General features: G+C 28.7%; 3 protein-coding genes across 4 annotated transcripts; 1 reads left to right on the plus strand and 2 right to left on the minus strand.

Annotated features, from left to right (window-relative positions):
* Positions 1–6,947: 6,947 nt before the first annotated feature.
* On the minus strand, positions 6,948–8,294 carry LOC111037247. Its single transcript, XM_022319658.1, has 2 exons — positions 7,559–8,294; positions 6,948–7,304 (listed from the first exon to the last, which is right to left on the minus strand). Exons 1-2 carry the CDS (start codon positions 7,900–7,902, stop codon positions 7,040–7,042), a joined length of 609 nt encoding a protein of 202 aa, XP_022175350.1. The 5' UTR covers positions 7,903–8,294; the 3' UTR covers positions 6,948–7,039.
* A 1,877-nt stretch (positions 8,295–10,171) lies between these two features.
* On the plus strand, positions 10,172–17,727 carry LOC111037242 (farnesol dehydrogenase-like). The gene is made up of 6 exons (XM_022319651.1): positions 10,172–10,411; positions 14,011–14,179; positions 15,440–15,566; positions 15,860–15,992; positions 16,327–16,458; positions 17,431–17,727. Exons 1-6 carry the CDS (start codon positions 10,187–10,189, stop codon positions 17,494–17,496), a joined length of 852 nt encoding a protein of 283 aa, XP_022175343.1. The 5' UTR covers positions 10,172–10,186; the 3' UTR covers positions 17,497–17,727.
* A 472-nt stretch (positions 17,728–18,199) lies between these two features.
* On the minus strand, positions 18,200–25,902 carry LOC111037243 (farnesol dehydrogenase-like). 2 transcript variants are annotated; one of them, XM_022319653.1, is made up of 7 exons: positions 25,771–25,902; positions 24,296–24,464; positions 22,946–23,072; positions 22,604–22,736; positions 22,051–22,182; positions 21,667–21,779; positions 18,200–19,060 (listed from the first exon to the last, which is right to left on the minus strand). In XM_022319653.1, exons 1-6 carry the CDS (start codon positions 25,900–25,902, stop codon positions 21,714–21,716), a joined length of 759 nt encoding a protein of 252 aa, XP_022175345.1. In that variant the 3' UTR covers positions 18,200–19,060; positions 21,667–21,713. The 2 variants fall into 2 exon arrangements, with proteins under 2 accessions (XP_022175345.1, XP_022175344.1); XM_022319652.1 differs by lacking the exon at positions 18,200–19,060 and having other exon boundaries at positions 21,445–21,779.
* Positions 25,903–26,383: the final 481 nt, after the last annotated feature.

Consider the following 26,383-nt stretch of genomic DNA (forward strand, 5'->3'; position numbering starts at 1 on the left):
GAATCTAGTGCGTTCGGGAGGTCAAAATTCAAAATTCCCAATAGTTTTAAAAAATGACAGGAAAAACAAACAAAAAAATAATAAAAACCGGATTTTGTAAGAAAAACCAGTTTTCGAAAAAATCAATTTTGGTTTTTAGTGTAACTCTAAAAAAATGACAATTTTCATTGAATGTTTGTTTCAATATTTTCTATACACCATACAATTTTCAAAATATTTTGATAACCTAATCTAACCTTGAATTATTTATAGGCATATGAAATGTTCGATTATTTGTTTTTTTTAACTACTATAAAAATGTTTTCGCTTGGAAAAAAACTTTAAAATATAATTTTAGGTTCCCCGTAAGTTGGTATTAGTGGAAATTAAAAAAAAAAGTTTAGAGTGAATCCACAATAATTCTTTATGAGCGTTTAAACTTAAAATTTTGTCAAAATTCTTAAAAATCACGAAAATTAGAAAATTATTTTTTATTAGAAATACATAAAAATGTTTATTTTTATTTCTTAGATTTAAAATTTAATTCCTTCGAGGTTTGTCCATCTTAATCAAAAAAAAAAATTTACCGGAAAGTCAAATTAAATATTGTTATGAGTGTTTGGAGTTGACATTTTTACAATTTTTACAACATTGGATATTCGCTCGACTATTCGTGTAGCGATTTTCTTATTTTGTGGTATTTATTCAAAAACGAATAACTGTAGACACTTGAAATTCACACCATATATTTACTTTGATATTCATATATTTGATAACATTTAAAAAATATTTTGACTCTTTTTAAGCTAAGCTAAAAGTACACCGACATTTTCAATTATTTTTTTTCTATAATATTGTCAATACCTACAATTTGTCAAATATTTCTGGATACATACTCGATTGGCATACTGTCTATCATTTTGAAGAGTAAAAGTATCCAGCAGCTCCAATTATGTAACTATTGTAGGTCGTTGTACAATCTGTGAGTCTTATTTTAACGGTATTAGGTCAGAAAAACCACCCGAAAATGCAAGGTAATTTTAAATAAAATATAGGTGTATGCATATAGGTGCAATTGTGCAAATCCACTTAGTACTCTGTTGGACTTCCAGAGTAGGTTAGGCTAATGTCCTCAAGTCCCTCTAAAATTATTTTATCAGTGACCCGTGAGTGGTTATATCACTCACACTTCCCATAAGTTACAAGTACTCTTCCACATCTTTAAAACAATTAATATTCTGAATTGTAATATTTATTTCATAAAATACATTGTGGGAACTAAGCATCCTTAGCACCCCTGGAATTTACGTCTATGTGTATATACATATTTTATAAATTAATTTAAATTTAATAATATTCAATTGTTACAAAATTAATTAATTATTGTCTACTTGAGCTATAATACCTACGACAGTCAACACTATATATTTTGTATTTTTCAAAAAATAATGAAAAGTTCTTATTTTAGATTGAGTTTATAAATTTACCTTTATACATACTTGTTACACACTTATGCCCATTAGTTCTAAGTTGCTTACTTTCTCATTCAACAAAAATAGAAGAGAATATGAATAATTATCATGATATTTAACATTAATCATAGACCATAGTATTAGTCTCAGTATATCATACTAGGGACTAGGCATTTAAAATACAAATCGTCTCTATTAATAGTTATGTGTTTGTTTGACATAATTTTGAAAATAGTATTTTTTATTGTTTAAAATGTGCAGTTACCTACCTAATTCTTAAGGAATTAATTACATGATATAATAAGTATTCAGCATTTAAAAATAAAATAAAAAAATCGGTAAGAATTTTGAAGGAAAAAATATAATAAGTAGTTATTATGTCACGTGAAAGACTACAATGTTATTTCACTGATTAATTTTGGTTACACTCAATTAGAGGAGTACTATACAAAAACTCTTTTAGAATTTACAAATGAAAGAAATTCTAATATTTGACAATGTTTTCAAAAATTAATTTAAAAAAAGCGAGTAAACGGATGTCGCTCTACTGTACAGTACCTATATTACAAGTGGGTCACTGTACTTGATTGTGTTAAATTTGAATTCAATGATATAAAACTATTGTTTACGAAAAACGATTCTGAGCAAAGACGGTATTTTTTTTTTTGTTATCTAGAACCGAGGGAGGAACTGGTGTTTGCATTGCTTCTCCCCCGATCCCCATCGTTTATTGTGCATAAAAACATAAGTAATTTCACAGCAATAGGCATCCTGGGATGAGCCCTTTTCCGCTACCAAGTGGACTTTCCCTATCGTTAGTTATGTGTCCACCTTTGATCGGAGATCGGTGCATCAAAAAAAAAAAAAAACAAAAATCGCTAAGGGCGTCGTTGGTTACTGCTGTTGGTTTTGCGGGTCGACCGGAGTCCGCCGCCCTGGAATCATGTTCTGCGTGTGGTTGGTCCTACGATGCCGTGATCGCCGTATCCGCCCGTGATGTCAAGGGATGTAAGCAGAACGTGGGTCGGTGACACCTCCGACGGTTGCTGTGCAGCATGGCATTGTCTTCCACGTTGTTCTTCTGTCCGCAGATTGCATTATTGACCTTGTGAGGATAGAGGGTGGTGTAGAGTGGGTCAGTTTCACCTACTCTCTGCAGCTTGACTCGCTTTCTCCAAGAGCGAAGACGCTCTGTCAGTCTATATTATTAATTAGTAATGTAGTATATTTGATGATATTATTGTGATTTAAGTAATTTATTTTACTAGTAAGTATTAAGCATATAAGTACTTTTACAGTACCTAGTAGATTAAATTCCTTTTTCGCTGAAAAAGATACATTTGAAAAGTCATTGAGTGTATAAAATATAATAAAAATACTTTAGCAGTTTCAAGTATCCACGAATAATATTTTTAACTAAAAAAAAAAACTAATTATATATTATTAGATTTTTTGTTTACAGAATAACCTATACTTCCCTGGAAATTTGTTTTAAATTTTCAATCCTTATCTATAAAACTATTTGTAAATTTTGAAAGATATATATTTTGTCAAAATTTGAACCTAACCCCCACCCCGCCAACAGAAAATTCTATTTTCCGGGCAAACCAGTAGCATACAAATGTCGGAAACGGTCGTACAAATACATACAAACCACGTGCCAAATAGTAAATATTGGCGTAGACAAATTTAAAATGGATGAAGCTGGGGCAATGTACCTACGTATTGGTTCTCGATCCCCAACCATGCATGCTGAGGTGGTTCCCGTTATTTGATAGGCTGCATCATTAAGGTAAGTCGAATTGGTTCCAGTTTAATTACGCACATTGTCCTTCTCAATTGTACAGGCTAAGGATTTCCAGCTTTCAAATAGGCTTGGATAAAAATATAATGTTATGTGTGTTAAAAACATAAACTATTATAGGTGTATGAAATTCAAAATCGTTGTTTTAGAAGTCAACCAGTCATCACTTAGTTATACAAAATTAAAAAATTATCAATACTGTGTGCAATTTTAAATTGTGGATTTGCAAATTTGACGCAAACTTTTTTCAAGTATTCAATTCATGTAAGTTTCTCATTAATGTAAGTATAGTCATACAGTTTTCCAACTACCTATTGGTTATTTCTTTCCTGTTTGCTGGTATAAGTTTCTTTGCATTATTACTTATACCAAAATCAATAACACCGTATTTAACAAAAATTTGCGTCATTTCAAAGTTTATTTTGATGCATTTATCAAATCCAGTTATACTGCGCAAAATAGCCAAAAAAATATATGTTGGATTTGGAAAACTTATTCAAATAACAACGACAGTTGATGTTCCAAACAACACTACTACGATAAACTTCAGAGGTTTTCCACGACATTCCACATAAATTTGTAAAATTAAGGGTTAAAAATTGAAAAACAATTTGCAACTTATAATCTACTCTCCAGATGGTTTCAACGTTATAAATAGAGGTATTTAAAAATGTGACAATGCACAAAAATAGTATTATTGTATTTTTAAAAAATGTTTATATAAATATATTATAGTATTCAGATCCAAACAAGGGGGGGGGAGGGGGGCTGGTAGACCTCGAGTACTGGGGCCCTTCGAAATGTATTTGTAATTTTTGAAATTTTAGTAGAAATACTTATTTTATACTAAATAATATTGTATAAAAAAACATTTTATGATATATTTTATATATTTAGTCATTCATTAATGATAGTTACCTAACCATTGATTACTAAGAAATTATTGTGGTTAATAATCTCGATTTTTTAATAAATTACTAGCTGATTCGGGAGATGTTGTCCTGTGAATATTGAATTCGAATTGGTATAACTAAAAAACAAATATTATTAATTTATAAGTTTTATAAAGAGCCCGGATTAGAGATTACAATCCCGGTCCTAATTTACGATCCCGAGATTCCGGGATATTTAGCTATTAATCCCGGGATCACGGGATTATCCCGAAATTTAGTGAGAAAAAATTTAAAAGAATTATGCATCAATTTTTATTTTTATTTTTTTATATAATTCTATATCTATATAGTGAATAATGTTATTATTATAAATTACAATTGCATATTATTTTCTACTTATTTTGAAAATGTGAACGTAGGAATAGTAGAGCGTCTAATGTTCCATCTCCCAGTCTGCTTCTTAGCTTATTTCCTATGTATGTTGCTCTTGCTGAAAATGCACGTTCTGATTCGATACTAGTATTAGTAGACATTAAATACATAAATACTAGCTCTAAATGATACCCGTGAGTTCCTCCATTTTCAAAAAGATTTATTTATTTTTTGGTGATTTTAACCAAATCTGTTTGTTTATGTGTTATAGGATCAATGTCTTTTTTTATTTTTGCCTATTTTAAGCTCCAACTTTTCTTGTAAAGTTAATTGTGTGAGTGTAATAGACTCACTTCTTGTTTGTTCTAAACGTTGTTGTTCTTCATCATTTTTACATGGATTGTGATTTTGTATCTTTTCAATTAATTTTATTATTTTTGTTTTTAATAAAATCATTTTTAGGGAGTGAAAATAAATCTTTCAAATATGTTATTTGATCATAGTGATCATGAGGATTCTGTAATAGCTTAATACGCCAGATAACTCTGGACGTCGTCTTCTTTTTATACTATCACTCAAGCATGTCCTCATTTTGTTAGCTAGCATTGAATTTGTTTCAAACAACTCCTTGAAAAAATTTAAAAGCAGCATATGTAGTACACAAATTGGCATCACGACGACCGATTGCTTCCACTGTCAATTTAACGGGTGCAAGTACATCTCTTATCTCAGTAATTAAATTTGAATCAGAATCGTCTATACGGACTGGGTGGTTGAGATCTAAAAGAGATTTTTGAATGTTGATTTTAAAAGAATAAAGCGTTCTAATATAGCTAGATTCTAATGGTTAAATCTGGCATGTCTTGAATAAAAGCATTTTGCGGAAGAATATTCAAACTTTTTTCAAACATATTTTCTGAATTCAGGTTAATTCGGAATATTCTTCCGCAAAATGCTTTTATTCAAGACATGCCAGATTTAACCATTAGAATCTAGCTATATTAGAACGCTTTATTCTTTTAAAATCAACATTCAAAAATCTCTTTTAGATCTCAACCACCCAGTCCGTATAGACGATTCTGATTCAAATTTAATTACTGAGATAAGAGATGTACTTGCACCCGTTAAATTGACAGTGGAAGCAATCGGTCGTCGTGATGCCAATTTGTGTACTACATATGCTGCTTTTAAATTTTTTCAAGGAGTTGTTTGAAACAAATTCAATGCTAGCTAACAAAATGAGGACATGCTTGAGTGATAGTATAAAAAGAAGACGACGTCCAGAGTTATCTGGCGTATTAAGCTATTACAGAATCCTCATGATCACTATGATCAAATAACATATTTGAAAGATTTATTTTCACTCCCTAAAAATGATTTTATTAAAAACAAAAATAATAAAATTAATTGAAAAGATACAAAATCACAATCCATGTAAAAATGATGAAGAACAACAACGTTTAGAACAAACAAGAAGTGAGTCTATTACACTCACACAATTAACTTTACAAGAAAAGTTGGAGCTTAAAATAGGCAAAAATAAAAAAAGACATTGATCCTATAACACATAAACAAACAGATTTGGTTAAAATCACCAAAAAATAAATAAATCTTTTTGAAAATGGAGGAACTCACGGGTATCATTTAGAGCTAGTATTTATGTATTTAATGTCTACTAATACTAGTATCGAATCAGAACGTGCATTTTCAGCAAGAGCAACATACATAGGAAATAAGCTAAGAAGCAGACTGGGAGATGGAACATTAGACGCTCTACTATTCCTACGTTCACATTTTCAAAATAAGTAGAAAATAATATGCAATTGTAATTTATAATAATAACATTATTCACTATATAGATATAGAATTATATAAAAAAATAAAAATAAAAATTGATGCATAATTCTTTTAAATTTTTTCTCACTAAATTTCGGGATAATCCCGTGATCCCGGGATTAATAGCTAAATATCCCGGAATCTCGGGATCGTAAATTAGGACCGGGATTGTAATCTCTAATCCGGGCTCTTTATAAAACTTATAAATTAATAATATTTGTTTTTTAGTTATACCAATTCGAATTCAATATTCACAGGACAACATCTCCCGAATCAGCTAGTAATTTATTAAAAAATCGAGATTATTAACCACAATAATTTCTTAGTAATCAATGGTTAGGTAACTATCATTAATGAATGACTAAATATATAAAATATATCATAAAATGTTTTTTTATACAATATTATTTAGTATAAAATAAGTATTTCTACTAAAATTTCAAAAATTACAAATACATTTCGAAGGGCCCCAGTACTCGAGGTCTACCAGCCCCCCTCCCCCCCCCTTGTTTGGATCTGAATACTATAATATATTTATATAAACATTTTTTAAAAATACAATAATACTATTTTTGTGCATTGTCACATTTTTAAATACCTCTATTTATAACGTTGAAACCATCTGGAGAGTAGATTATAAGTTGCAAATTGTTTTTCAATTTTTAACCCTTAATTTTACAAATTTATGTGGAATGTCGTGGAAAACCTCTGAAGTTAATCGTAGTAGTGTTGTTTGGAACATCAACTGTCGTTGTTATTTGAATAAGTTTTCCAAATCCAACATATATTTTTTTGGCTATTTTGCGCAGTATAACTGGATTTGATAAATGCATCAAAATAAACTTTGAAATGACGCAAATTTTTGTTAAATACGGTGTTATTGATTTTGGGTACAGCCACATCTGTTGCATCGTCTCTTCTTCCCATGTCACTGGAGGTATTTCAAACCTACAAATATATTTGCAAACGATCGATAAATTTCACATTAAAATTTTTAGTGTGATTAATTTAAATTACATTTTTTTATTTTTTTGAAATTAATTTTAAGTAATTTTCAAATAAATGGCCCTTGGTGGGATTTGCATGTGAATAGTAGCCTATCTTTGTATAAGACACATGCTTACAGTTGGCCGACTACGCGTCTACTGCAGGGAAACTCGACAAGTGTTGCTTAATAATAATTTATTATCCGTAACAAGTACCTGACTCGACATGGTTTCTTTTCATTAAATGTCTGTGTGCTCCTTGAAACTGGTGATTTGTTTTTCAGTTTCATCAACAAACGTCTATCCTCCATCAAATCCAAATACTCCAATCGCATAGCCACTGCTGCCCTGTGCCTACTAATTTCCAATTTGTCGATCTGCTTTAATGCGTAAGCAATGCGTGTCCTCAGTGCTTCCAACGGTTGTAGGTCGTCTCGCTGGATCTTGTTCGCTTTCATCGCAATGTCCACTATCGGAGAAATACTCTCCTCTACGGGCCGCACAAACTGCCGGCGGTTTTTCATCGCTGATAAGAAATTAAATACTCCTAAGTCTATCATCGTTGTGGATACAATATTATATTATAAAATACAACTTTTTATCGTCTATATTTATTCAAAACTGAAAATGAAAATAATAAAAATATGATATAATACTTTCGTTTCTATAAAAAGTAATTTGTTGACTAGCGTTGTTACGGAAATAAAACAGAACGGGACAAGTTTACTTCATTTGCAACACATATTTTTTGAGTTTTTTGTATTCCATGAATAAATACATTTCATTCTTAATTTTAATTTTTACATGTTACTGAAATCATCATAAGACCAATATGCAAGAAATACAATAGGTATAACTGTATGTCCGTATAGGTTTTTTAAAGAAGCATTGTACATATTTCTTTGATAAAAAATGAATATACATCCGCACCTGAAGTAGGTAGATAGTTATACACAATAATTGAACTAATTATTCAAGTACCTACCTCCTTATTTCTTTGTTTAACAAAAATATATTATATTACAGATATTCATAAAATATGCATTCTTATATTATGAATGCCATCATGTATATTTTTTAATTAAGAATGTTAATCTTTTTTTCAAATATAAAAAAGCGGGTAAGTGGATGTTGCACTGCTGTATTAAGTATCTAGAAGTTTTAACCAACCTAACCTACAGTGTAATGAATGGAATTAAATTTGAATTTAATGATATAATATTATAATGTCATTATTCATTGTATACGAAAAACAATACTTAGCGGAGACGGTATGTCAGTCTAAGATATTTTATATTGTTATTGCTTGTTATTAATACGATAGTCGGTAAGTTGAATTAGTATTATTCTTAAATTATGAGTAATACTGGAATAATATTATGCATACTTAGGTAAAATTGAGCTGTTTTGGAAACGAATTACAACAAAATGACTAAAATCGTTATTATTTTTGTTGATATGTAATTTCGTCTAAATGTGAACTTAAAATAACTATAAAAGAAGTTATGTTTATTTTTAGATTTTTTGGTTACAGAATAAACAACTTACGTAGAACCTTGTTTGAAATTGTCAATCCTTTGCTATAAAAGTTGAATCTAAAATGTGTATATACGTAATACGTATATAAGTAGGTAGTTGTGAAATAAAAAAAAAATATAGCTAATATAATTCAGTGTTCATTCTGTTTTCCACAAAAAAATGTATTATTATATTATACTATTCTTAATTGACGTTTAGGAACTTTTAAAAACAATTGATTACACCTGGTAATTAACTATCAACTTTTAATAAAAAACTTCTTATATTTTATTCTGTATGAAATAAAACCGGTTGGCACCTATAGAAACATAATATATGGTTAGTATAGTTTTAATATTCATTATTCATGGATTATATCTACTTAGTGTCTTAGTCCCCAAACAGGGGTCGCTCTAGATACATGGTTGTGCCCTTCTAAGTCATAATTTTAATTTTGTTTTTAAATGCATTACACTATTTTTAGAAATACGAGCTTCGGGGATAACCACAAACGCTGCTCTGAAGTTATGATGCCCACTGCCAGTCCAATAATCATTTAATTTTTTGATAATCAACCTACATTTACTAACACATTTTGAGGCCTAATTTAAAAAATGATATTGGCTCTGCGTTATCACTTATCACTGTGCCACATACACTCTTTTGCAAAATCAATAAAATGCTTGAGATTATATTTTAGTAGATTATACTGAAGACTAAAAAGAATATTTGTTGTAAACAAATAATTAAATAGCTTAAATGTATAATAAAAATGTTTTCTATCCTGTGCGTGTGATCGAAGCAACAATTTTTAATGGCCAACAATTTATCTCAATATCCTATCTGGTTTCTTTTCTTTTTTAATAAGTAACAATTTTATTCTGGTCAATGACGTAGCCACGTAAGTACCTATATAAATTATGCGTGTTATCATGGAATCATCATAATTCCTATCATTAAGGCAGTTTTTAAAATGCTCGTCATCAACAATAATATACCTATTTAGTTAATTGTGGATCAAAAATGGTATAATCAAGGTCCGTCTGTTTACCTTGATGCTAATAATAGGTTTTTTGTTGTTCATAATCTCAATCATTAAATATTATAAATATCTTACATCACGTGATTTAAACATTAAACACCATAATACTCAGGTGCATACCTATTATTATTTATTATATTCTCGATTTGTGGGCATTCGCATGGCAACAAATTTTAAATACAACTCATAATTAACTGGTTGTTTCTTTCTATATGTTTTTACCTACCTACCTATCTAGTATCTAGCAAACACGTATATATAAGTAGTAAATACGGCTATTTAGAATGATATTTCAGATTTTCAGTTATTGTTTGGACACCGGTAAGCACTGGTCGTGTAGTTTTTATAATATTAAAATATATATTTTTAAAACGAAAATGGAAAAGTGGAATGGAAAAGTTGCTGTAGTGACGGGTGCTTCTTCTGGTATCGGAGAGGAGACTTGTCGACAACTGGTTGAAAGGGGAATGATTGTTGTTGGTTTTGCTAGAAGAGAAGATAAACTTCAGGTACGCTGTAGTTGTAAAGTCATTTAAAGTGTTAGATTTTTAGAGCAAATTCAATAGATATAACAAAACATTTGTATTTATCGTTTTTTTTCAAAAATGTTATTCATACTTCGTAGAGATTTGAAACTTTTCACCATGACGTATATTATTGTTTACTATACCTACTGAAAGAAATTTTCAAACTATTTTAATATACCACGAACATTATTACATTATACCATTTCATTTTAATAACAAGTCACGAAGAGTGAACAGAAAACACCTAAAAAGAAGTCACATATTGGCGAAACTTCAATTTAATTGTTTCTCATGTAGCAATATGGCCTGTGTATAATATCTTTACTATACAGTGAAAGTAACGAAAATAATGAACTAGGTAATGACTAATGTAATTATTATGAATAGGGCATTATTTCTATGAATTTGCATGTTTTTTCTTTGAGTTCAAATTGATTGGTCGTCAGGTAAGTCCGTGATTTGAATTAATCTCGATTAAATAGATCCGACTATTTTGGCATATGTTAACATATTTTGAACATACGGTATAGCATGGTAGTATTGTAATTTGGTTATTGACAATCAGATGAATTTTAAATGATATTAATTATGTGATAAACGTCTATTATAAGTATTGGGTTATAATATATCGAATTGCCTCCCTTGAAACTTGAGAGCACATATTAAAACAGTAATATTCAATTGCCATGATAACCAGGTACTTATAATAAATAATAATTTTATTTAAATAAAAATATTAATAAAAATAAGAAATATACATTGATTAGTAGGTAATTTCTGTTTCAATTAGTTTCTGATTTGTATGTAGAAATGAAAAAAATTGTTTTTGTATACTTTGGTTAGTAAGTGTGTAGTACAATTTTTTATTGCATATAAATCTTAGCCCTAATAAACCATTACTATCTGCCAATATAACTACATTTTGTTCTATTCAATATTTTTCAATTTGTTTTCAAATAAAATAATTGATGATTAAACAGACTATGCAAAAATAAGAATATTTTTAAAAATATGCTTAAGCTCACTATAGTACAACTGATTAATTCAAATATGTTTATTATTACATGCGTCATACAATTTTAACTCTTTTTAAGCTATTACCTATATTTTTTTAAACTGCTATCGATCTAAAAAAACTTGAAGATTTAGTGTAGATTTCTTTATGAATTGGTATACCCAATAAAAGTTTAAAAGTATTAAAGATTTTACATTACAAGGATATTTTGTTTAAGCTTATAAAACTAAAATTTTGACAAAATTCATGAAAATCACGAAAATTTTCAAATCATTTTGTAGTTTAAAATGTATGAAATGTTAAGTTTGAAAAACGAGGTTTTTCATAAGTAGTTTATGGCGTAACTAAAAAAATACACGAACCCAGTTTTTATTTCGGCAGATATTTCAAGTTCATATTTGAACGACATTTGATAATATATTTGAATGAAAAATAACAATTTAATTTATTTTTTCGTAATTTAAAAATATTATCCGTGGACACTTTCAAGTATATGAATTATAATTTTCAACACACATCTTCACACAAGCTGACAAGCATTATATATTTATCGAAGCCCATTATTTTGTTAAAATAAATGCAAATACAAATATGTACTTCCACTATTAGTATAAAAAAAAAAGAAACAATATCTTGTTTAGTAACAGTATTTTTATTTTACAGCCGCAAATATACAGCGTGAGTGTCGATAATGTAGTTATGACACAAAGTGTAAATTAAAAAAAAAATTTTTTATGTCATTTAGTACAATAATTTTTGACACAATGTGGTCGTTTTTGAAAACATACATTGTTAGTATTTAAACAAAAAAACATGGCCTTTTCAAATTTATTCGGAAAAAAAAACAAAAAAAAAAATTATAATCTGTTATACCTTAAAAAAATGCCAAAAGCCTTAAGTCGGCAGGTAATAGTTAACCTAAACTACAAAAAAAAAAGAAACACCAGTCAAGACACCAAAAGCTTTATAGGGGATTGACACGGGATGTCGAGGTGGGTTTGTACTCAAATGGCTACTGGTCACCTCTATACGTCCCTACGACCGATCCCGTGGACGGACGAGCGCAATAGCCTGCGCGTTTGTTCGCAGAGACGATCATCCAGACGACTTGTTTGGGCCCGACCACAACGGCTTCTCAAGTGACTGGGCGATTGGCGGTGGAGTGGCTAGTGGCGCGATGTTATGCGATCGACGATTGGCAGGTATGCTGAGGACGACTGTCGCGGCGTCGACGGCGGAGACAAAAGCACTGGGTGGGCGAATGCAACTGTGATTGCTGTGGAATTGACGGCCACCGGAGGCCTGTGGGACCACCACCGGACAAAAACGGGAGAGCATCTGAGGACAGCGCTGCGACGCACCGCGGTTCTGATACTTCCGTGATTCTTGCCCTAGAGTCCCGCCGCCCGAGTTTACGTCCGGTGGCCGTCCGGAAGTCTTTCACCCCGCACCCTGAAACTCACAATTGAATTTCTGCGGGTTCTGTGACGCTGCGACTTCCAATTCCTAGCTTAGCTCTACCACTCTCCCGCCGTACTTTAAAGTCTCCAACGCCGCCGCCAGAACTCGCCTTCGTGCACGCTCTGCCATCATCGAAGTATCTTCGGGGCGGAATCGGTTCCCTCGCCGAAATAACTATCCATCGAACCGTGTGGTCGTACGTCACTACAAGGGTGGGCCGGGCCCCTGCCAAGTCGCCAGATGGTCTCGCCAACAAGCGGCGCCAATAACCACTGACCCGTCGCGCCGCGAGTTGCCGGGGAACGTATTTCTGGTGACATACTGCCTTTCACCGCTTGATTTTTGTCAATAATAAATTGTTTACTTTGAAGTACCCAAATTGTTGTATTGTTATCACACAAAAAATTAACAACGATGTTTATATATAAGCTAAAAGATGATTAGTGTGATAGATACCCACTATAATAAGCTTATCAAAAATTTTAGTGCACTAATAAAAAAGTTTTAGTGTGCTACAGTTAAAAATTACGGTGTTTGCTCTTGTCCTAATAGTTGAAATAAGACATGATGTTTTAGAGTACTAATATGATTGGTGTGCTAATGTAAAATTCATAAAGAGTATCCCAAATCTTCACCTGATCTGGCTGAATATCTAAGTCAAATTTCAAGCCAATCAGACTAGTAGTTTTAACGATTACTATAGTGTGGAAAAAAGCGACATTTATTTTTATTTATAAAGATAGATAGAATTTAGAAGATAAATAGATGTATAGTTAGATAGATAGATGTATGTAATGCATTTTTGATAAAAATGACTAACCTATATCTATACCGTCTCACCTACAGAAAAATAATAGTTTTTTTAATAGTTATGTATAAATATATAAATTATATATATATATATATTTATTCATAGGTATTTAAGGTATTTCGTAGACAATGATTTATAATAGAATTGCAATATTTAACACTTCAATAGTATAGTAACTTGCTCAATGAAAAGTACACTCACTTTCAATACTCAGCAGAGGGACTACTCAAGTTTTAAAATTGAGTTATCCAGACCTATATTGAGTATATAGTATCTAATCCATTTTTTTTTCAGGTGTTGGAAAACGATTTAAAAGGAAAACTGGGTAAATTTTATTACGTTAAAGTTGATTTATGTTCGGAAGAAAACATTATGGAAGCTTTTAATTGGGTAAAGAGTACATTGAAATCGTTAGACGTACTAATTAACAATGCTGGTGTTTTGAAGCAAACTGATTTATTAGGTAAATTTCATTAATATATTGATTTATAGTATTTAAGTATTTTCCAAAACATGATTGTAACTGTAAGTCAGTAACACAATAATTAACTGTAAACGTACTATGCATGTCAAATAATATCCTATCAAATATTATATGACAAATATTAAAAACGTGTGAATTCTTGTACTTCAGTATTATTAATTTAGGTAACCATAAATGTGTAAAATGTATAATTATTGTTATGATGTAGGTACCTAACTTAAAGTAGAAATATTGAAATCATGACGTAAATAATACAATTACAACAATTATTTATAGAATATTAATACCTACTGGATAATTACTCATATACTGTAGTTACAGCTTTTTATCATGGTCAAAAAATTATAAAATTAATTTTGTTAATTTTTCTGAATCTAAACTATATCTGTATGCATTAATAATAAATTATTATAATTACTAATTATGCAGATCAAAAGTTAAATTGGTAGCTAAATTGTAATAAATTTATATCATATTGTGTTGTCTATATAACGACAATTAATATTATCCACAAGATTCGCAAGTGTTGTCTCAGTTTTACAAATTTATAACATATCACATTTTAATTTCTAAATAATCCATTTTCTCTTGTTATTTTTAATATTAGAGTAATTATTAGATCTATGATATCTAATAGATAAGATTTTTGAAATTTACCTTTTCAACAAGTCAAGAGCTTACTATTTATTTTTGTCGATTTTAAAATACTTGTAACTAGTTTTGAAATTAAAAATATATTGTTTTATAAAAGCAACAAATAAACATTATTACCTTTAAATTTTGATAAAAGGTATGAATTCACTAAAATATTAATATTAAATGATTTAAATTGATTATTTTTAACCATATACATGTGTAATAAGTAAGTTTAATATTTAGAAGTAACCATTATAACCTGCACCCTGCTGAATAACAAATGATTGCAGAAATGTAGCAATCATTATTGGTTATATTGATGTGGATACTTATAAAAAAAATGTTGGAGAATAAAATACACTTGAATGAATTATTATGACATAAATAACAAATCATAGTATTAGGTAACCTTAAAGCATTTGAGCAAGTATTAACTTTAGTTGTAATTCATAATAGTTTTTATATTTAGTTACAAGTAATTTCATATTTGAATACAAAAAAAAATTTTAAGAAGTATCAGTTATTCATAATCAGTATCAATATAATTATTAATCATATCGATTTTCATTCATTAAAATTTTTTGCTAATTTTTATACTTCCAGGAAGCACAAAAGATTGGAAACAAATGTTTGACACTAATGTCATAGGACTTAATATCTGCAGCAGAGAGGCCATAAAAATTATGGAGCAAGTACAAATCAAAGAGGGTCACATAATAAATATTAACAGGTAACCATTTAAATTTTATTTTAATTAAATCGTATGAATTTAATGTATTCTACAATACAATTTAAAGAAAGATAAATATGTATATATTACATTTATTATTCAGTCATTCAGTACTCAAGTATTTTTAGTCTAGCTTGATTGTCTAGATAATTATATTATTTGTTGAATTTTAATTGAATAACACCAACAAATATAAGATCACTTCATCACGATATAAATTGTCATATCTTTCTAAGCTCCTAACAGTAACTGATGAATTATTAACGTAATATGATTAATTTAATATGTTGTAGTGTTGCAGGTCATTATCAATTTCCATTTATGAAGGATATTTCAGTTTATAGCACTACCAAACATAGTGTTACTATAATCACAGAGAGTTTAAGAGAATTGCTGGGCATGAAAAATTTACCCATCAGAGTAACGGTATTTAAATCGATTTACGTATACACTCAATACAAATTCTATGTTATATTAATCTTAGAATTAATAATTTGAATCATATATTACCTACATCATTTTACTAATTTTCAAACTGAAACTAAAAATTAGAAAGTTAAACATCACACATATAATAATTTATTGCATATTCAATTTTTACAGAATATTTCTTTTTTTCCTTACAAGTAATACGTGTCAAAATGATGTAATATATTTCAAAATATTCTATTTAAATTCAAAAATGAAAAACGAATGTATTTTAATGTTATAAATTTCAAAATACATAGTTTTAGTTAAAGATTAATCGTTTTATTTTTAGAGTATCAGTCCGGCCGGAGTAGAAACCGAAATGACTGTAGAGTTAAGCAAATTGGAAGGATTTAAAATGTTGAAATCTATTGACATTGCTGAAGCTATTTTATACGCGTTGAGTGCACCGCAACGTGTTAACGTAAGTTAAAAAAAAATTTATTTAAAAATATTAAGATAAATTGTAGATATATTAAGATTTGCATATTATAATAGATAGTTACTACCTATATTTTGCGTTCATCGTTATTTTTTAAAAAATGTATCTAATATAATACCATACTTACCTGAGTGGTTGGGTAATTAATTTTTAAGTACTTTTATCAATAAATTACAATTGGTCCACTTTAATTATTTATAAATTATAGTTATGTATCTTAATACTTGTTGTTAGGTAGCTAAATTGGTTATAATATTATGAACCTTGAAAAATATACAAGTATAAGTGTATAAAATAGTTGTATCACTTATTATTAAATTGATATAATCATTTTATGAAGGTAATCGTCCACTATAATTTTTTGTACTGTTAGTATTTCATGCATTACGTATTTGTGAAATATACCATGCTGATCCCATCCGTTTTGAATTTTTGAAAACTATAACATCATAAATATTTATATTTATTTTCATGTAATTTATTTGAATTTGTACAACAATCTTCATAATAATTCGCACGCTTAACATTCGGCGGCAATAACATTTTCTAAAAAATTACGTCGCCACCATTCCGAATCGTAAATTCTATGTTTTTATTAGTTTTACTATACCATATTTTACTGCATAGTTTATATGAAATTACCAAAGATACTAATATTTGTAATCCACATAATCTGTGTCAAATGTTGTAATTTTAAATAATTTGTTACCCTCACAGTCCTACCCAATCCATGTAAATTTTTTTTAAAGAGTGAACATTAAATTTTCATTTTTTTTCTATGTCAACATTAACTAATACGTATTTGGTCTAAATTTATATGACCATTTTCCATATAGCCCATGTTTGATTCTTAAGTTCGTGTTCATATGCTTGCGACACTGGTACATTTTATGTTAGGTACAATGAATTGGTTCATTTATTAGAGTTTGTGTTCATAAGTTTTAATTTTTACAGGTCGCCGAAATCATCATTAGACCAACAAGTGAAAATACATTAGATTTTATTAAGAGTCTTGTGTAGATATTGTTGAATATTCAGCATTTATGTATGCTGCATTTTGTAGTACACTCAGCAATATAGACAGTATAGAAGTATCGCATATATTACGATCAGTAGGACTGTCCATTGGTCATTAGTGAATATAAATTTTTTTAATGTACATCATTACTATTTGTATACCTAAAGTTAAAGTAATTTATTGTTAGCAGTTATAACTACAGTAAACAAATATAAATTACTATAAAATACGTTTGTAATTTGTTTTATTATTTATATTAGTAATGCAGTTATCAATTATAATTAATACATATCATCCCGATATCTGCGATCCATAATTAAAGTATAGGTAAACAACACACTTATAACGTGAACGTATTTCACCGTTTAAAGTAATAATGTTTTAATGAACCTGGTTAGTAAATGATAACATATCTATTATAAAAAAATCTATCCTTACCGTTTCTCAATTCTTCGATATTAATTTGTTTGTTTATTTTGTAATTTTATTTCACATTATATAATATTACTAGCTGATCTCGTGCACTTTGTTGACCGTTAAAAATGCCAACTCTATTGAGACTCGATGGTGATAATGCCGAGCAGAAACTCGTTCAAACATATCATGCTAAATTTCCCATACACCTTACAATTTTTAAAAATTCTCCCAAACGCAAGCTGACCCATGAAACGTGCCCAGAGCATAGAGTACCTTAGTTTAAGACTACCATCATGATTTATCTTCAATTTCCGTATTGTTACGTTCAGTAGAGTATAGATGGTTTGAAATAATAAATATTAGTCAAGTGAATTATTAAAAATAACACCTATATGTTTTTACAATATTTTTATAAAATTAAGGTGGGAAAAACGATAAAATAGTTGATTATATAGGTACCTGTATTTCATGCCACCACATGTATAGTTTTTTCTTTACCTCATTCATCAATTATTTCGGCAGACGAGCCGAATAGAGGTAAGCAAAATGTGATGACGGAGACTCAACTACTCCAGAGGCGTATTTGTAGGGGGGCAATAGGAGAATTTGTCCCTCCCCTTAAGACGATTTTTATTTTTTATTATTTTGTTTAATATGAGGATTTTGCTTTGTTATTATCTTTACGAGTATATTAAGTTGCCCTAGAATCGTTGTAGATCGAAATAAATTATGATTGAGTATTAAGAATAAGACTAAGCATTTGCTTTTTATCTCTGAGCCTAAAGTTCAGTAATCATTTATACTAATTATAATGAAATTAACGACGCTCTTAGTGGTTGTCAAATTTGGTCACGTTCTACTTATTTCAACAAATATTATTAGAAGTTCACAAAATTTTTTTAAATAATTGTTTAGTGCCTTGCAGGCTGACAATAAAATGAACGAATATAATATAAGTCATAATCAAAAAATTATGACTCAGGGTGACTTATTTTCTGATATGATCTTTGATTGAGTGGTAGAATTGAATGGATAGTACTTACTACTTGGGACGAATCGTATGTTGGCGAGAGTATTTCGTAATGTTGTAGTCGGCTTTGTCCGCGTAGAGCAGCATTAGTTTCTCGTCACATAATATGATGGTATCTACTAAAATACAAATCGGAAATAAAAAGTTAATACAAATTAAATGTTTAACAAAACTGATAGAAATGTCCCAACGAAAAATAACGGTTAGGTGATAAAAATCTCTTATGTTCAGGATATCTACGGGAACAATATGCTTCTACTTGGGGTATTCTGATACGTTCATAAAATTAAATTCATAATAAAACAGATCAAAATGAATTTAAGGAAAAATCGAATCAATAATTGGCAACAGATCAAAATGTGCCAGGTGAATAAATAAATAAATAAATAGCTTTTATAATCAATGCTGCAACGGAAGTACGGAATTTAGCTGATGTGAAGCAGTGGAGGCGCCGACTCACTAAATCTGTATTATAATTAATAAGTATTAAAATATTGTTATGTGCAGTTAAGTATTTAAAATTAATGAAATAGTGTGAAATGTATGTAAAATACACAGAATTATAGACATTACACTTGTAATAATATTGATTACCTATACTTTGATTGGTAATTGTTGTAGTGTATACACATTTTAAAATATTATAACTGTTATTATAGTTATTAGCTTACCACTAAATAATTTAAATCAACAAAATATATTGTATTAATTTGTATATTTATTATTTATAAATTCTTATTAAATCATCCAATTTAATTTTTAGACTATCGTAATAAGTAAGTACAATTTATTAGGAAATCAAAATCATTTTTATACTTTTTGTAAACAAAATTTTTAGTATTTAATTAAAATAATTTGTTAATTAATGTTCATTATTTATTTATTTGTTCATAAAAGTCTAAAAGTCTGAAAGTAACTCAACAAAGAAAACGTACGCATAATATATTAATATCTGTATAATGCGAAACAAAATTACAAAACGAACAAAAAAAAGAAATTTAAATATAGTTTTTCAATAATACAATACGACTATTATATTGAAAGGGTTCTTTTAAAATCAGTTATTTTCAATGTACTGGAAGTTATAGGTAGTCAAAGATCATTAAAATGTTAGATTTTTTAAAAATTTGTCTTAAAAAAATGTATAGTGAAATACAAATGAATAATTATAAACTCATTTAAAACATTTGCTTTAAAAAGAAAATACTCACATAAACATTTGGTGAAAAATTCAAGTAAGTATCTATATGTTTATTGACTTATTACAACAAAATAAGAAAAATCAATTTTGTTAAAAATTGGATTTTTACTTATTTATATAAATTTTAATATTATTGCTAATTTTACATAAGTATAACATATTATTATATGGACCTTAACATTTTTTATACGTAGTCACATATAGGATAGGTATACATATAGATATAGTAGATTAACATTTTGAAAGTAACGGTTTAAAAATAAATAATCTTTGATAAACAAGAATAAGTGTTTTTAAATTGTAGTTTAATTCAAATTTACATAGTTATACATGGGTGGCTAATGATTGATATTGCTATGTACTGACATCTCGCCATATATACATATACTTGAGATAGGCATAGGAACGCCATATACGGATTGTCGAAAAATGCTTATATTAGAATACCTGATGTTATTAACCTCGGGGAAGGCTAGGCCAACAATAAAATAGTTAATAGTAGTATCTACTGAGAATTGAATAAGAGAAATTGGGTTGCGGAATACATACGAATAGAATAGGCTAAAATGCTAAATCATAATCGATAATAGAAACGCTCGCACAAGACTACGACAAATAATCAATAGTAGATATTGACAGTTTAAAATACAATACTGTAATAGCTAAGTTATTAAAATGTTGTAACAGTAGAAATTACGCTATTTTAAGTCGATAACAACGACACGAGATATTGCAATTCGACCATAAGAGAGTGGGACGATAGCACTTCCCCGACCTGAACGGACACAAGCTATAGTAAACGGAGTCAACATTATTTTATCAATAAGAGAGGAGTAGTGGAGATCAGGCCTATAAAATAGAGACACTGTCACCCGATATTCAGACGTGATTTGTCAGAGTGAGTACAAGCACCTTCACGCTAGCAGACTCTCTGCAATTATTCATTTACACGAAAAATATTCAAACCGTTTTTACGTTCACAATAAAATTCATGTTAATAAATATCAAAGTGACTTGAATTATGACACCTTATCGTCCATCACCCTTGTACATTCAGCATCTGTACGCGGGATCACTACAATATTGAATTTCTATAATTTCAATTATTGCAAAAATATATGGAACAAATAAAATCTTGTTTTTCATGATTGTTTTTTAGATTTCTTTTATAAATCCCATTTTTAATGTTAATATTATGACTAATTTTATATTTCCTAAAACGTCAAAATATAATTTTACGAGTCTACGAGTATGTAATGAAATATACTTATTATGTAAAGGGAAGTTAGTTAAAATTAAAAATTTTTTTTTTAATTTGCGAAAGTTACGTGTATTAATAGTAATAATGTAAATTTTGCGGCAAGGAAGGGAAGAGAGCAATTTAAAATCGCAGGCAAGTGCTGCATTTCTCCGCCGACTAAAATCCATTACCGTACTAGCACACGTCATAAGTACATATTATGTTTTGTCACGCTGCTGCCTCTTATCGATATCACCGTGAATATGATTATTATTACTATTTACCATCAAAAACTTGAGGTATGGATCTGTAATATCCTAATTGATGATATCTATACAAGATTCTTAAGAAAACCTAGTGTATTTTCACTTGTTGGCCTTATGATTATTTCAGCAACCTGTAAAAATTAAAACTTTGTCATAAAAACTATATTTACTAAGTACAAACAGTTATATAATTAAAGAAAACAGAACAACTTAGTGTACAACAAATGTTAGTGCCATGCAATAATTATATAACAATAAATTATTAGTGGTGTACACCCGATGTTGATATTTACAACCTTATAAAAGTACAATGAAATAATATTTCTGGTACCTTCATTAGTTTATTGTTTAGAATTGGGAATAAAAAGTATAGTGTTATTAAATTTGTACTTTTCAACTTACGTTAACACGTTGCGGCGCACTCAAAGCGTACATAATAGCTTCAGCAATGTCAATAGATTTCAACAAATTCACTCCTTCCAATTTGCTGAACTCTACAGTCATTTCAGTTTCCACTCCACCCGGACTGATGCTCTGAAATTAAAAGGAGGTATTTTTAACAAAAAACATGTTGACCGAAATAAAAATAAGTGAACGGTTGTAATTTTAGGTATTCAACGGATCGATGAAAGAATTGATTTTGATAGTGAATGATTGGATTTGTTTTATGTGTGTCTGTCATCACTCATTACATTTTGGGGCAGTAAAAGAGCTTCCATTTTCTGCTTCAGTATCTTTTCTGGTAGGAAAGTGAATCTACTTAGTACATAGGGCCATAAGGGGTGCAAGAAAAATTCTCACCATTTTTCAAAAGCGTAGTGAAAAAAAGAAAAAAAGCAGGAATTTTTAATCAAAAACAGTTTCGGACAAGTCAATTTTTCTATAATATATAATATATAATATTATACATCTATACACTGTGCAGTCTTTATAAACCAAAAAACAAATAAATTACCGTGACTCTGATGGGTAACTCTTTCATGCCCATCAATTCTCTTAAATTGTCTGTGATTGAAGTAATACTTTGTTTGGTAGCGGCATAAACTGAAATATCCTTCATATATGGAAATTGGTAATGACCTACAACACTTTAATAAAATTCAATTATTTACTATTTCAAAGTGTAGGTATAAATTACAATTTATACCATGATCTGAATAAATAAATATTTATTAAAAAACATCTCATTGTAATAAAAATACATCTTTCTTTAAATAAATTATTTATTAATACAATTATTAAATTATATTATTACTAGATTATCAATCATACGAATTTATTACATTTACATTTTTACCTGTTAATATTTATTATATGGCCCTCATTGATTTTTAATTCTTCCATGATTTTTATGGCCTCTCTAGTACAGACGCTAAGACCTATGACATTTGTGTCGAACATATGTTTCCAATCATTTGTATTTCCTAGAAGTGTACAAGTTAGAAAAAATATTTTGATGACATGAGGCTATGACATCGATTAGTGATTACACTTATCTAATACTTTTCATCATTGTATTTAAATCAGGGACGAAAACCCAAAAAAATTTGGCGGTTTCGGTTTTGGTTTTTAAAACCGGTTTTTTATACTTAAGGTTTTGCTCCCCGGTTTTAATAACCAAAATAAAAGTCATAGGTTTTGGAGTTGGTTTTTAAACCCGGCTTTCTATATTGCTATGGATTTGGTCTTTGGTTAACCGCTCATATACAGGTTTAAAAAAAATTTAGTATTTTTAATACAACGCCTTTTCATTTGGGTTCATACTTGACTACGACTATACACGACCTTTTTTCCTAAATAAAAAGAATTTAAAATATCAAAAATAAAAAACTTATTTATGTAGGTAATAGGTTAGTAAAAATGATCACCTGATTATTTAACTTAATATTTGATATTCATCTTTGTAACAAACTTGTACTGAAAAACCGACTATTTATAAACTTGAACTGTGTTGAAGATAAACTATATTGGGAGGAGGGGGTGGGCGTGAAGAGGAAAACAATATATTAATCTTTAATTATTATAACTGATCAATATACATTAATATTTAAAATAACGTACAACGGATTATTATAAACGTAAAATATATATACAATATAATAAAGTATATAAAAAAGTTTTAAAAAACACTTTAGTCAAAGTTGGCTAAACAGAAACAATTGTCAAGTTGGAGATATGTCATAGACGAAAAAGATATTTCCACTGAAGAACATAAAGTATACTGAATGAAAAAATATATTTTTAATTGATTGATAATAAACGTTCAATGAATAATAAACTGAAAAATACCTGAAAACCCTTGATCAATCCACTCTTTTTTTTTATTTATTCTAATTCAATAACACTCAAAAAAAAGCTCAAAATGTTATTATTCAGTATTAATAATTATTTAGGTATATATTTTAGTATTTTTATAGTTTTTTACTCACAGGTTTCGGGTAGGTATTAGGTAAGTAAGTACAACAAAAAGAATTAGAATAGTAAATATTAAAGTTGAATAAACAATTTCGAAGTATAGTACATATCGTTTTTGATGTAAATATTTTGAAAATGTTATTTCATATTATTTATCATAATATGTAATACAAACAATGTTACTCAAACGTTGGAATTATCTAACTACTATAAATTAATAAATTCAATTTACCTAATAAGTCACTTTGCTTCCAAACACCTGCATTATTAACTAGAACATCAACCGCTTTCAACGTTGTCTTTACCCAATTAAAAGCTTCTAAAATGTTTTCTTCTGAACACAAATCAACTTTGAAGTAATAAAATGTACCCGGTTTTCCTTTTAAATTCTCTTGTAATTCCTAAAAAAATATGTTGGATTAGAAAAACATTCTAGTAATATTAGGTGTGAGTAGAATTTGTTATTGTTAAAGTTCACAAGGGAAATATTTTATTTACATTCAATAATAAGTCACTGCTTACGAAATATTAATAACAAAATAAACATTTTATAAATTTATATTTTTATTAAACATTCTATTGTCTTATAACTCATATTTATCAAAAATTAAATCACATTATTTATGAATAATTATTACAATATTTTTCTACATAACATAACTTTCTGTTATTTGTATAATTACATTAACGACGTAGACTTCGTCACTGAGATCACTGAGATCTGTGGAACGAAGTGAATAGTTTTGTGGTATAAATAATAGTTTAAAATCAATATAAATAATTTGATTGTGTTATTAAGTAAAGAATTATATACGCAATGGCGAAAAATCTCAACATATCACTTTTTTGGAATTCAAATTAAAAAATTATTAGTAAAATTTGAACTTCTCTGTTAATGTCCCAATTTCGTCCACATCTGTTTAAAAAAATTGTCATTATTTATTTTTCACATATATTAACATATATTACATTTCCAAGCTTAAAATGCATAAAAATCTAAAAATGCATGCATTTAATTGCAAAATACTTTGTAAATTTTCTGATTTTGAATAATGTTGTCAACACTCTAACTTTAACTCTAATAAAAAAATAGTAGCCATAATCTATATGCTTACAATATTTTTAAATATCTATGAAAACAATTTCATTATGGATATCCGTGTATTGGACTGTCAAGCTTTTTAAAGGGTTTGAAAGTTATTATTCCTATAAAATCCATAAAAATATTTTGAAAATTTGAAATTGGGTTTATGAAAACAAAACAATAGTGAGGAAATAAAATATTTTTAATATTTTGTATGAATCGTAATTTTACGTATATTGTGAATAAACAATGTTATCGAAATCTTAATCACACATAAGAGATAAATATGGTTTTACGTTAGCTTATTTTTAATTTATATTAAAAAAACTTCTGAGGAATCTTTTACTATTTTTCAATTGTTAGTAATGAAGTACAAATGTTAAAAGTATGAACATTTTTAAAATGTATTTAGTATGCCATGTGGGTATAGAAAATGCTCATATGAATAAATGGTGGTATAAGATCTATTTTGATACAATATGAAACACGTAAGACCCATTTTATAGATCAATATGAAGCCATGAACCTTTTAGGGATACAAATATTTTGTTGAATATATTACACATATTTTCTTCAAACCCTAATATTTCATTTTAATTTACAACTACAACGACACAACGTACCTGTAGTTTATGTTCTCTTCTCGCAAAACCAACAACAATCATACCCTTTTCAACCAGTTGTCGGCAAGTCTCCTCTCCGATCCCAGAAGAGGCGCCTGTTACCACAGCAACTTTTCCTTTCCACTTTTCCATTTTCGTTTTAAAATTTGTTTTTAATTATAAAAAACTACACGATTAGTGCTTAAAGGCGTCCAAACATCAACTGAAACACTATCCTGAACAGCCGACTTTATAAATGTATTTCGTAAGTAGTTTAGTCGAAAATGATTGAAGTGAATACAAGTACCTATCTAACCTACCAGTTAATTGCATTCAAAATTTTCACATATTATGTACGCAAAAGACAACCAATTCGAGAATCCACTTGAATATTATTGTGTGTAACGTTGAAGGTCACGTGGTGTAAGATATTTATAATTAAACCTAGCGAATGGTAAACATTCTGAACAATATATGAAGGTTTACTTTGTTCATAGTGTTATAGTTACATAGTATTTGGTATAGGTATATCTATTAACGTTCATGACGAATATTTAAAAAACCACTCATGACTGGAGTGATATTTCTGATGATGACAAAATAACGATTAAATAATAATGTGGGGTACCTGTAG

The sequence above is a fragment of the Myzus persicae genome, unplaced genomic scaffold (genome assembly GCF_001856785.1).
Source record: "Myzus persicae strain clone G006 unplaced genomic scaffold, MPER_G0061.0, whole genome shotgun sequence".
In the NCBI taxonomy this organism is placed as follows: Eukaryota; Metazoa; Arthropoda; class Insecta; order Hemiptera; family Aphididae; genus Myzus; species Myzus persicae.